This window comes from Coregonus clupeaformis, chromosome 30, assembly GCF_020615455.1.
Source record: "Coregonus clupeaformis isolate EN_2021a chromosome 30, ASM2061545v1, whole genome shotgun sequence".
In the NCBI taxonomy this organism is placed as follows: domain Eukaryota; kingdom Metazoa; phylum Chordata; class Actinopteri; order Salmoniformes; family Salmonidae; genus Coregonus; species Coregonus clupeaformis.
Window position 1 is genome coordinate 45,712,400 of NC_059221.1, and position 13,148 is coordinate 45,725,547.

At 46.2% G+C, this 13,148-nt stretch overlaps 1 protein-coding gene across 3 annotated transcripts in view; it reads right to left on the reverse strand.

The window, feature by feature from the left end:
- Positions 1-13,148, reverse strand: part of LOC121546084 (ERC protein 2-like) — a 285,284-nt gene that overhangs the window by 129,671 nt on the left and 142,465 nt on the right. For all 3 annotated transcript variants that reach the window (XM_041857100.2, XM_041857099.2, XM_041857098.2), the window contains one exon: positions 7,544-7,704. In XM_041857100.2, the coding sequence (XP_041713034.1) occupies positions 7,544-7,704 (161 nt within the window). The remainder of the gene's footprint in view (positions 1-7,543; positions 7,705-13,148) is intronic.

Consider the following 13,148-nt stretch of genomic DNA (forward strand, 5'->3'; position numbering starts at 1 on the left):
GAGTCAACCCGCTGATATAACCGCGGAGACTGTGGGTTATGAGTCAACCCGCTGATATAACCGCAGAGACTGTGGGCTATGAGTCAACCCGCACATCACTAGTGTGTGTGTGTGTGTGTGTGTGTGTGTGTGTGTGTGTGTGTGTGTGTGTAGGAATACTGTTTGCTCTAGTGGAAACGGTATCTGGTGTGGGGTGATACAGCAGACCTCAGCTGACTCCAAATACATCAAACACTCTTCTCTGTACACACACACACACACACACACACACACATATACAGACACACACACACACACACACACACACACACACACACACACACATATACACACACGCATGGGGACCCAGGAAACCTTGAGGATATTAAAAGTAGTTTTTTTCCCTCTTGTCTTTTTCATTAACAGTGTTGAAAAGCTATGGGTCTGCATTCTCTCTGTACCATGGCACACACAGGCGCACACACACGCGCACACACACACGCACACACACACACACACACATGCACACACACACACACACACAGAAAGAGAAACAAAGGTTGACAAGGGAATGAAGTTCAGCCTCCTGTTCTTCACATGGTTTAGTTCAGCTGGTCTTCTTGACAAATGCCACAGTGCAGAACAGAAAGAAAACTTGGCCTCCGTTCAAACTTCTCTCATGATTTCTAAGATTTGAAATACTTATGTTTGTGTACCCCTCACCCCCTCCTTTTTCTTTCTCTCTCTCTCCATCTCCCTCTTTTCGTTGCTGTATCACCCTGGGCCATGGGGTTGGGAGGTGGGGTTTTGGATCCAATAAGGACAGAGTCCGTTTCTGCCACAGCAGACCCAAGTCCAATGCTGCCTCCTCTGGCCAATCCAACACACACACCAGGGCAGGGCGGTAAACCGTATTTTACTATATACCGGTATTGATGCGTGGACCAGTTTGGATTTTTACTTTACCCTACATAACGGTATTTCAATGTTTGGTTTGTCAAATGTAATATAAATCTAATAACTGAGTGATGAAACTCGAAAAATGATGGAAATCGTTGCTTCTTACTGGCAGCAAGAGACTGCTAACAGTTGAGAACTGCTATTTTGCTAACAAAGGCTTCAGATGCGCATGTGTACTTATTTGCCATGAATCTTGCTTGTGAGGCAGTACTGGTGCCAAAAGCACCCTAGAAATCAGTACAATGCCCCTTGTGGCAAAAGTAAGAACTGCCATTGAAACCATTGAAAATGCATGGTAATAGAGAATAATTATTCTGGAAAAGTGACTTTTTCACAAAATAGAGGCATACAAAGACAAAATGAAATGTGGTACAGTGGGGAGAGGATAATAAATTAATGAAGGAAATGCAGAAACACACACACACACACCAACATCAAGCCCCTACCTCGTGGGACCACACACACACTGCCCCGCTGTCACTCAGACTACCCCTAATCCTCCTCTACGCTTCCCCCAAGTACACACACACACACACACTCCCCCAGGCCAAAAGCATAGTTCTCATCTTAAACACAGCTTGTTCTGAGTAACTCTTTCTCTCTTTATTCCTTTCTTCTTTTTCTCTTTCCTTCTTTGAACAAAAATGCCTCTCCCCAAAAGGCCCACCATGGCTACTCTCACCTGAATCCAAGAGAAACAGAGTCAGGTAAAGGGAGAAAGAGAGATCGAGAGAGTGTGTGAGTGAAAGAGAGAGCGCGAGAAACAGAGGAGAGAGACTGAATGAGATGAAAAAGAAAGACTGAAAGAGAGACGGAAAGAGTGACGAAAGGACTGCAAGAGAGAGGAACATAGGTACAGATTGAGAGAGAGCGAGAGAGAGAGAGAGAGAGAGAGAGAGAGAGAGAGAGAGAGAGAGAGAGAGAGAGAGAGAGAGAGAGAGAGAGAGAGAGAGAAAGCCAGAGAAAAGAAGAGAGGAGTTTGCATGATGTTTGTGTTTTCAAGGAGACAGGCATCATACTAACATTGTTTTACATAAAACCCTGTAGAACTAATCTAATAATGATTTCACTGCATAACCAGCTACATATAGATGACCCACACCGTATGCACAGCACACACACACACACATACAGATGTAGAATCCTGCTGCAACAGGATTTGAACATTTAGTCCATAATGTTGCTTGATCAGTGGATAGGCTATTAGCAGGGCAAAAGTAGGCTACATGAAAAGCGCAATTTTGTTAATATAACTGTGTGGGTTTTCAGTGAATTTATGTAAATCATGAAGCTCATCTGCATTTCCTGTAGTGCAGGAAAATTCTCAGCTACAAAAGTGATCCAATTAAGATCCTACATCCATACTCTATGTGTACTGTATCCATATCATAGGTAAATCATTTCCTCCGTAGTAGCTAAACATCCTCGGAGATGTTTGGATGAGAGGATATTGGAACAGACAGGGAGACGTTTCACATCGCATCTCACACACACACGCGCGCGCGCGCACACACACACACACACACACACACACGGTTCACATGGCATCAAGCTGAACATATGGGCCTCCTCTGAGATAGAGACATACCTCTGAGAAAACACACACACACACACACACACACACACACACACACACACACACAACAGATCAATGACTATGCAGTAACTGAGTGGTTTTGACTACATGGGAGTCTATCTGGGCTGTCTGGTTATAATACAGTGGCTTGCGAAAGTATTCACCCCCCTTGGCATCTTTCCTATTTTGCTGCCTTACAAGCTGGAATTAAAATGGATTTTTGGGGGGTTTGTATTATTTGATTTACACAACATGCCTACCACTTTGAAGATGCAAAATATTTTTGGGGTGAAACAAACAAGAAATAAGACAAAAAAACAGAAAACTTGAGCGTGCATAACTATTCACCCCCCACCCCAAAGTCAATACTTTGTAGAGCCACCTTTTGCAGCAATTACAGCTGCAAGTCTCTTGGGGTATGTCTCTATAAGCTTGGCACATCTAGGCACTGGGATTTTTTCCCATTCTTCAAGGCAAAACTGCTCCAGCTCCTTCAAGTTGGATGGGTTCCGCTGGTGTACAGCAATCTTTAAGTCATACCACAGATTCTCAATTGGATTGAGGTCTGGGCTTTGACTAGGCCATTCCAAGACATTTAAATGTTTCCCCTTAAACCACTCAAGTGTTGCTTTAGCAGTATGCTTAGGGTCATTGTCCTGCTTGAAGGTGAATCTCCGTCCCAGATTCAAATCTCTGGAAGACTGAAACAGGTTTCCCTGTATTTAGCGCCATCCATCATTCCTTCAATTATGACCAGTTTCCCAGTCCCTGCCGATGAAAACCATCCCCACAGCATGATGCTGCCACTACCATGCTTCACTGTGGGGATGGTGTTCTCGGGGTGATGAGAGGTGTTGGGTTTGTGCCAGACATAGCGTTTTCCTTAATGGCCAAAAAGCTAAATTTTAGTCTCATCTGACCAGAGTCTCCCACATGCCTTTTGGCAAACACCAAACGTGTTAGCGTATTTATTTCTTTAAGCAATGGCTTTTTTCGGGCCACTCTTCCGTAAAGCCTAGCTCTGTGGAGTGTACGGCTTAAAGTGGTCTTATGGACAGATACTCCAATCTCCATTGTGGAGCTTTGCAGCTCCTTCATGGTTATCTTTGGTCTCTTTGTTGCCTCTCTGATTAATGCCCTCCTTGCCTGGTTCATGAGTTTTGGTGGGCGGCTCTCTCTTGGCAGGTTTGTTGTGGTGCCATATTCTTTCAATTTTTTTATAATGGATTTAAAATGGTGCTCCGTGGGATGTTCAAAGTTTCGGCAATTTTTTTAGAACCCAACCCTGATCTGTACTTCTCCACAACTTTGTCTCTGACCTGTTTGGAGAGCTCCTTGGTCTTCATGGTGCCGCTTGCTTGGTGGTGCCCCTTGCTTAGTGGTGTTGCAGACTCTGGGGCCTTTCAGAACAGGTGTATATATATTGAGATCATGTGACACTTAGATTGCACACAGGTGGACTTTATTTAACTAATTATGTGACTTCTGAAGGTAATTGGTTGCACCAGATCTTATTTAGGGGCTTCATAGCAAAGGGGGTGAATACATATGCATGCATCACTTTTCCATTATATATTTTTTAGACTTTTTTGAAACAAGTTATTTTTTTAATTTCACTTCACCAATTTGGACTATTTTGTGTATGTCCATTACATGAAATCCAAATAAAAGTCCATTTAAATTATAGGTTGTAATGCAACAAAATAGGAAAAACGGCAAGTGGGATGAATACTTTTGCAAGGCACTGTATGAGTGTAACACAGAATACAGACATGTGTTCTGTACAGTTGATCAGAAGGCTTTTAAATCCAGCCTTTTCTTTCTCTAAGATATCTGCTAGCCATTTCTGACATCTTTTCAACTATAAAGGCATTTATACAGTACGTGCACATGACAATAAGATATGCAATACATACTAATTCAATCAAAGGAAAGAAACATGTAGCAGTAAAACTGACAAATCAGTGAACTTTGCACACACAAATACGTACACATGCGCACACACACATGTGCAAACACACAAACAAACACACACACACACACTTAGCATGCACGCACACATATATGCGCAAACACACACACAAACACATGCGCAAACACACACACACACGCTGACAGATCAGTGAACTTTTGTGGAACTCTTGGCCAAGGCTCTCTGTGCTCCACCTGTCCTCAATAAGGAGAACTATTCACTGGGCTGCAAGACCACTGCTGCTCCTGCTTTTACACACACACACACACACACACATACACACAAACACGTCAAATCTGATGTCTATATAGCATGTACTGTACACACACACACACACACTTGCCTGCACACACACACACACACACACACACACACACACAAAGCAGGCATACACACAGACTCACACACACACACACATACAGTGGGGCAAAAAACTATTTAGTCAGCCACCAATTGTGCAAGTTCTCCCACTTAAAAAGATGAGAGAGGCCTGTAATTTTCATCATAGGTACACGTCAACTATGACAGACAAATTGAGAAAAAAAGATCCAGAAAATCCCATTGTAGGATTTTTAATGAATTTATTTGCAAATTATGGTGGAAAATAAGTATTTGGTCACCTACAAACAAGCAAGATTTCTGGCTCTCACAGACCTGTAACTTCTTCTTTAAGAGGCTCCTCTGTCCTCCACTCGTTACCTGTATTAATGGCACCTGTTTGAACTTGTTATCAGTATAAAAGACACCTGTCCACAACCTCAAACAGTCACACTCCAAACTTCACAATGGCCAAGACCAAAGAGCTGTCAAAGGACACCAAAAACAAAATTGTAGACCTGCACCAGGCTGGGAAGACTGAATCTGCAACAGGTAAGCAGCTTGGTTTGAAGAAATCAACTGTGGGAGCAATTATTAGGAAATGGAAGACATACAAGACCACTGATAATCTCCCTCGATCTGGGGCTCCATGCAAGATCTCACCCCGTGGGGTCAAAATGATCACAAGAACGGTGAGCAAAATCCCAGAACCACACGGGGGGACCTAGTGAATGACCTGCTGAGAGCTGGGACCAAAGTAACAAAGCCAACCATCAGTAACACACTACGCCGCCAGGGACTCAAATCCTGCAGTGCGAGACGTGTCCCCCTGCTTAAGCCAGTACATGTCCAGGCCCGTCTGAAGTGCATTTGGATGATCCAGAAGAGGATTGGGAGAATGTCATATGGTCAGATGAAACCAAAATATAACTTTTTGGTAAAAACTCAACTCGTCATGTTTGGAGGACAAAGAATGCTGAGTTGCATCCAAAGAACACCATACCTACTGTGAAGCATGGGGTTGGAAACATCATGCTTTGGGGCTGTTTTTTCTGCAAAGGGACCAGGACGACTGATCCGTGTAAAGGAAAGAATGAATGGGGCCATGTATCGTGAGATTTTGAGTGAAACCCTCCTTCCATCAGCAAGGGCATTGAAGATGAAACGTCGCTGGGTCTTTCAGCATGACAATGATCCCAAACACACCGCCCGGGCAACGAAGGAGTGGCTTCGTAAGAAGCATTTCAAGGTCCTGGAGTGGCCTAGCCAGTCTCCAGATCTCAACCCCATAGAAAATCTTTGGAGGGAGTTGTAAGTCTGTGTTGCCCAGCGACAGCCCCAAAACATCACTGCTCTAGAGGAGATCTGCATGGAGGAATGGGCCAAAATACCAGCAACAGTGTGTGAAAACCTTGTGAAGACTTACAGAAAACGTTTGACCTGTGTCATTGCCAACAAAGGGTATATAACAAAGTATTGAGAAACTTTTGTTATTGACCAAATACTTATTTTCCACCATCATATGCCAATAAATTCATTAAAAATCCTACAATGTGATTTTCTGGATTTTTTTTTCTAATTTTGTCTGTCATAGTTGACGTGTACCTATGATGAAAATTACAGGCCTCTCTCATCTTTTTAAGTGGGAGAACTTGCACAATTGGTGGCTGACTAAATACTTTTTTTCCCCACTGTACGTAAGGCACACACACACTTAGGAAAAACGAGTTAGTGTTGTAGCAACAGAAAAACCATACATCTAGCTTGTCATGTTGACTTCCCTATAGTGTATAATATAGCTGATGTGGTACAGGACACATTAGCCTGCTGTCTGCTAGTGCTTCCACACACTACCACACCAGGCAATGGGCTAGGACTGCTCTCATCTGTAGCCATGGTGCAGACCCAAGACAAAGCCCAAATTAGATCGGCCCGAAGACAAAGCCCAAATTAGACCGGCCCAGAGACAAAGCCCAAATCAGACCGGCCCGTAGACAAATCCCAAATCAGACCGGTCTGGACACAAAGCCCAAATCACACCGGCCCGGACACAAAACCCAAAACATCCCACCAAAAGCAATACAGAGCAAGAAAGGAGAAAATGACAATATTGCAAGACAGAAAAAGAGAGGGAGAGAAACTGGAATGCTATTTGGCCCTAAACAGAGAGTACACTGTTCCAGAATACCTGACTGATTCACTTTTGTTGATCATATATTTCACTGGTTTTGGCAATGTAAACGTATGTTACCCATGACAATAAAGCCCCTTGAATTGAATTGAGAGAGAGAGAGAGAGAGAGAGAGAGAGAGAGAGAGAGAGAGAGAGAGAGAGAGAACACTGTATATATACATAATATGACATTTGAAATGTCTTTATTCTTTTGGAACTTCTGAGTGTAATATTTACTGTTAATATTTATTGTTTATTTCACTTTTGTTTACTATCTACTTCACTTGCTTTGGCAATGTCAACATACGTTTCCCATGCCAATAAAGCCCTTAAATTGAAATTGAATTGAAAGAGAGAGGGAGAGAGAGAGAGAGAGAGAGAGAGAGAGAGAGAGAGAGAGAGAGAGAGAGAGAGAGAGAGAGAGAGAGAGAGAGAGAGAGATAGAGAGAGAGAGAGAAACAGACAGACAGACAGACAGATAGACACACAGACAGACAGATAGAGACAGACAGAGACAAACAGGCAGACAGACACAGACAGATAGAGACAGACAGGTATAGACTCACTTCATCTCCAGTATCTCCTCCAGCTGTTTGCGTCTCTCCAGCCTCAGGTTGGTCAGGTGACCGTCCCGCTCCTGCAGGGAGTGCTGGGTAGTGGAGAGGCGCTGCTTGGTGGTGTCCAGCTCCTGTCTGGTCTTCTCCAGGGCGTTCATCATCTCCTCCAGCTGACAGAGACAGACAGGGAGAGAGGGCTGTTAAACTCGCTTGTCTTCACTGACATTTTCAACCTGTCCCTGACTGAGTCTGTAATACCAACATGTTTCAAGCAGACCACCATAGTCCCTGTGCCCAAGAACACTAAGGTAACCTGCCTAAATGACTACCGATCCGTAGCACTCATGTCTGTAGCCATGAAGTGCTTTGAAAGGCTGGTCATGGCTCACATCAACACCATTATCCCAGAAACCCTAGACCCACTCCAATTTGCATACCGCCCCAACAGATTCACAGATGATGCAATCTCTATTGCACTCCACACTGCCCTTTCCCACCTGGACAAAAGGAACACCTACGTGAGAATGCTATTCACTGACTACATCTCAGTGTTCAACACCATAGTGCCCTCCAAGCTCATCGCTAAGCTAAGGACCCTGGGACTAAACACCTTCCAACTGGATCCTGCACTTCCTGACGGGCCGCCCCCAGGTGGTAAGGGTAGGTAACAACACATCTGCCACGCTGATCCTCAACACGGGGGCCCCTCAGGGGTGCGTGCTCAGTCCCCTCCTGTACTCCCTGTTCACCCATGACTGCATGGCCAAACACGACTCCAACACCACGACACAACAGTGGTAGGCCTGATCACTGACAACGATGAGACAGCCTATAGGGAGGAAGTCAGAGACCTGGCCGTGTGGTGCCAGGATAACAACCTCTCCCTCAACGTGATCAAGACAAAGGAGATGATTGTGGACTACAGGAAAACTACAGGAGGACCGATCACGCCCCCATTCTCATCGACGGGGCTGTAGTGGAGCAGGTTGAGAGCTTCAAGTTCCTTGGTGTCCACATCACCAACAAACTATCATGGTCCAAACACACCAAGACAGTCGTGAAGAGGGCACGACAATGCCTATTCCCCCTCAGGAGACTGTTACGGAGTCTAGTTGATAGGTAATCGACTAGTTGGACTGTTCCCGAGACTCCACGCGTAGGGATTTGTACAAGGCTTAACAAGGCTATTGAACTGAACATTGGTGTCTGTCTTTATTCCTTAATCCAACATATCATACAGAAACATGGTATCAGAAGTGGCTCGGAAAACACACGTTTGTTATTTTTGTAGCTAAGTACAGTATAGGCGCAGTTACGTTCCATATGCGAACACAAGCCGTTTCCTACTCACAACACTGATCAACTCGTGTTAGCTGGCTAGCTAGCATCACTACCTACCTCCATGACTGAAGACAAAGAAATCTCCTATTCCATTGCTATGGCAGCGAACATTCCGCCACCAAATCACATGGTTCTCACAGGGGACTGGAATACTAATTGGGACAACTTCAGGGATGAATTCGAGGACTATGCGCTGGCGACCGGTCTACATGAGAAACCCAACGAGGTACAAGCGGCAACTCTGAGGAGTTTAATGGGCAGCGAATGCAGGCATATCTACCGGCACAATCTCACCCTCACGGCACGACAACAGTGTGATGCAAAGGCTATATTGGATGCATTGGGGAATTACTTCAAACCCGCCAGAAACGTAATTTACGAGCGGTTCGTTTTGGAAGCTGCAAACAGGAAGAGGGTGAGTCAGTACACAACTTTGTAACCCGTTTGAGAGAGAAATCCGCCACTTGTGAATACGGGGGATTGAAAGATGAACTGATTCGTGACAAAATAGTACTGGGAATTGCAAATGAGAATACGCGCCGGCGTCTACTGAGAGAGAGAGGCTTAACATTAGTAACTGCCATCGAAATGTGCCGCACTGCTGAAGTCACTGACATGAGAATGAGAGCAATGGAAAGGGAAACCCCACGCTCCGACGTTGATACTGTTCACGCTGTTGCTAGGCAGACATTCAGACAAAACCAATCGAGGCAGAGTAATTCACCACGAACGGTGAACACAGAGAGCCCCGTAGCATGTAAATACTGTGGGAATACACACACGCGTGGCAAAGAGCACTGCCCGGCCTATGGAAAACCATGCAGAGCTTGTGGAACTAATAATCACTTTGCAAAAGTGTGTCTCAAAAGCAAAAGAAGGGTGAGTGAGGGCAAGATTCACTGTGTTGATGATGTTACTCAATGTTCAGAGCTGAACAGTGAAAGTGACATTTACATGCATGAATCCATTGGGGCTGTACACTCAAGAGGGAAGAAATGGTTTGTGACACTACGATTACACAACAAGCAACAACAATGTCAACTGGATTTGGGCGCTACATGCAACGTAATGAGCTACAAAGACAAAATCAATCTGGCACCTGACACACATCTATTTCCCAGCGATACTAGACTAAAGCTGTACTCAGGAGAACTAATGAGCTCTATGGGCACCTTTGAGACCGAATGTGTTATTCGGGGACGCAAGCACAAGCTGGAGTTCGAGATTGTGAAAACCAGTCAAAATCCTCTCCTCTCAGGCTCTACATGCGAACGCCTGGGACTGATGCAGTTCACTGTACCAAATGACCTGCACATTGTGGATCATGTCCAGCATGGACCCCTGTCCAAAGAACAACTACTCAGCAGATATGACGATGTATTCAACATGCCCGTTGAATCAGTGCCTGGGGAGGTACACTTTGAAGTGGATGAGAGCATTACTCCAGTCCAGTGTGCTCCTCGCAATGTGCCCATTGCAATGAAAGTGGCTGTGAAGGCCCAGCTGGACAAGTACGAGGCCGATGGCCACATGACATCTGTGACTGAACCAACTGACTGGATCAGCAATATGGTCATAGTGAAAAAAACCAGAGAAGCTGAGGGTCTGCATCGACCCAAAGCATCTGAACCAAGCACTGAAACGATCCCACTACATCATGCCGACACTAGAGGATGTCCTCTATAAGCTTCCCAAGGCCAGGATTTTCACCTTGGTGGATGCCCGAGATGCATTCCTTCAATGCAAGCTGGACGAGAAAGCAGCTTCATGACTACCTTCTGGACCCCCTGGGGTCGGAAACGCTGGCTCAAGCTCCCGTTTGGTGTCTCAGTGGCGCCTGAGGTATACCAACGCAAGCAGCACGAGTTACTGGCTGGGCTCAAGGGCATTGAACCCATCGCCGATGATATCCTGATCGTAGGCTGTGGTGAAACAGACGAAGAAGCAGAACGCGACCACGATGTGAAGCTCCTGGCACTGATGGAGCGCTGCCGATCAGTTAAGCTTCGTCTTGGCCTGAAGAAGCTGCAGTTCAAGGTGAAAGACGTCCACTTCCATGGCCACATTCTCTCGGCAAAAGGCCTGAAGCCGGACCCAGACAAGGTCCAAGCGATCCTCGACATGCCAAACCCGTCTGATGCAAAAGGAGTACAGCGTCTCATCGGCTTTGCAAACTATCTTGCAAAGTTCATGCCACACCTATCAGCAGTCTGTGAGCCTCTGCGCCGGTTGCTGGACAAAGACACACCATGGCACTGGCTACCCAAGCACGAGGCCGCAGTGCAGGAGATGAAATCTCTGGCTTCATCCATGCCAGTGTTGCGCTACTACGACGTCACGAAGCCTGTCACAATCCAGAGCGACTCTAGCCAAAGGGGGACTTGGATGCTGCCTTATGCAGGAAGGCCAGCCCGTTGCGTTTGCCTCGAGAGCGCTCACCCCCCACCGAACAAAACTATGCACAAATTGAGAAAGAGTGCCTCAGCATCGTCTTCTCCTGCCAGCGATTCCATCACTACTTATATGGTCGAGAGCTGGTCACCGCTGAAACTGACCACAAACCACTCATTGCCATATTCAGTAAACCTCTCCTCAACGCGCCCAAGAGGCTTCAAAGTATGCTCCTGACTCTGCAAAACTACAGCCTGAAGGTCATTTACAAGCCAGGACCTGAGATGTACATCAGCGACACACTGAGCAGGGCAACAGCACAATGTACAGGTAGAGGCACTGCCTATCAGCGGCAGGCCATCTGCTCGCTACAGCAGGAACAACAAGATGTTCAACAGATCAATCAGGCAGACTACTTAAACGTGACAGATCACCGCCTAGCCCAGATCAGGCAACATACTGACAAGGACGAACACCTACAGTCACTGAAGTCCATGGCTCTAGCAGGTTGGCCATATCTGAAAGAGGAGACACCTTTCACAGTGAGAGAATACTGGACCTTTCGAGATGAGATCAGTGTGCAAAATGGCGTCTTGTTCAGAGGTCAGAAGGTCATTATTCCCAAATCACTACGTCCAGAGATGCTTACCCGCATACACTCCAGTCACGTCGGAGGTGACGCATGCTACCGGCAGGCTCGTGAAACATTATACTGGCCAAACATGCAAGCAGAAATTAAAGACTTTGTCAGCAACTGTACCACATGCAACGAGTACGCTCATGAACAGCAAAAGGAAACCATGATGTCACACGAACTGCCCACAAGGGCCTGGCAAATCATCAGCATGGACTTATTCAGCCACAGACAAAAGGACTATCTTCTCCTCGTTGATCATTACTCTGACTTTTGGGAAATTGAACTGCTCCCTGACTTGTCCGCAGAGACGGTCATAAAGCGCTGCAAGGCGCAGTTTGCAAGGCAAGGTCAGCCTGACAAGGTAATCACGGACAATGGCCCACAATTCACTGCACAGTTCAAGCGTTTCGCCTCAGAATGGGAGTTTGACCACGTGACCTCCTCTCCAAGACACCCAAAAGCAAATGGCAAGGCAGAATCAGCTGTCAAGATTGCAAAAAACCTGTTAAGCAGGGCCTTGCGCGACAGCAACGACCCATGGAAAGCGATCTTACAGTGGAGGAACACACCCACCGAAAACATGGACAGCAGCCCAGCACAACGCCTTCTGTCCAGACGTCTGAAGACTACTATCCCCGTAGCTAACAAGCTACTTGAGCCCTGCGTCATGGTTGGCGTCACGGACAAACTGCGTCACAGAAAGCAGCTCGCTAAGTGCTTCTACGACCGGACTGCTCGAGACCTACCAGAGCTGGAGGTGGGTGAAACTATAAGGATGAAACCGCTGCCGGGAGACCACACAGGACTTTGGAGGCTGGGCACATGCCTACAGAGAGTTGCACCACGTTCTTACTTGGTGGATGTTGGTGGCTCCCTCTATCGCCGCAATCGGGTGGATCTGCGCGTAGCAGAGCAGACAAACCAGAACATGCCATACACTCACTTAGATGAGCTGGATCACAGTCCAGGCCTAAGGGTAAGGGGTGCAGAATTGAGACATGAGCCAACTGAAGGTGAAGCTTCTACCCCACCAAACTCTCCAGCTCGTGGCCCTAATCCTACCCCTGTCAGAGCCAATACTTACTCACGGGTGGGTCGGCTGTGCAAGCCACCGGACAGGCTTACTCTGTAAGCAAGAGACTTAACTTGTTGTCTGTTAATTTAAAAAAGGAAGATGACAGCTGAAGTAAAAGAAAATGTCATGCTTTTCAATTGTTATGACTTGACTGTTAAGAACGCAATGTT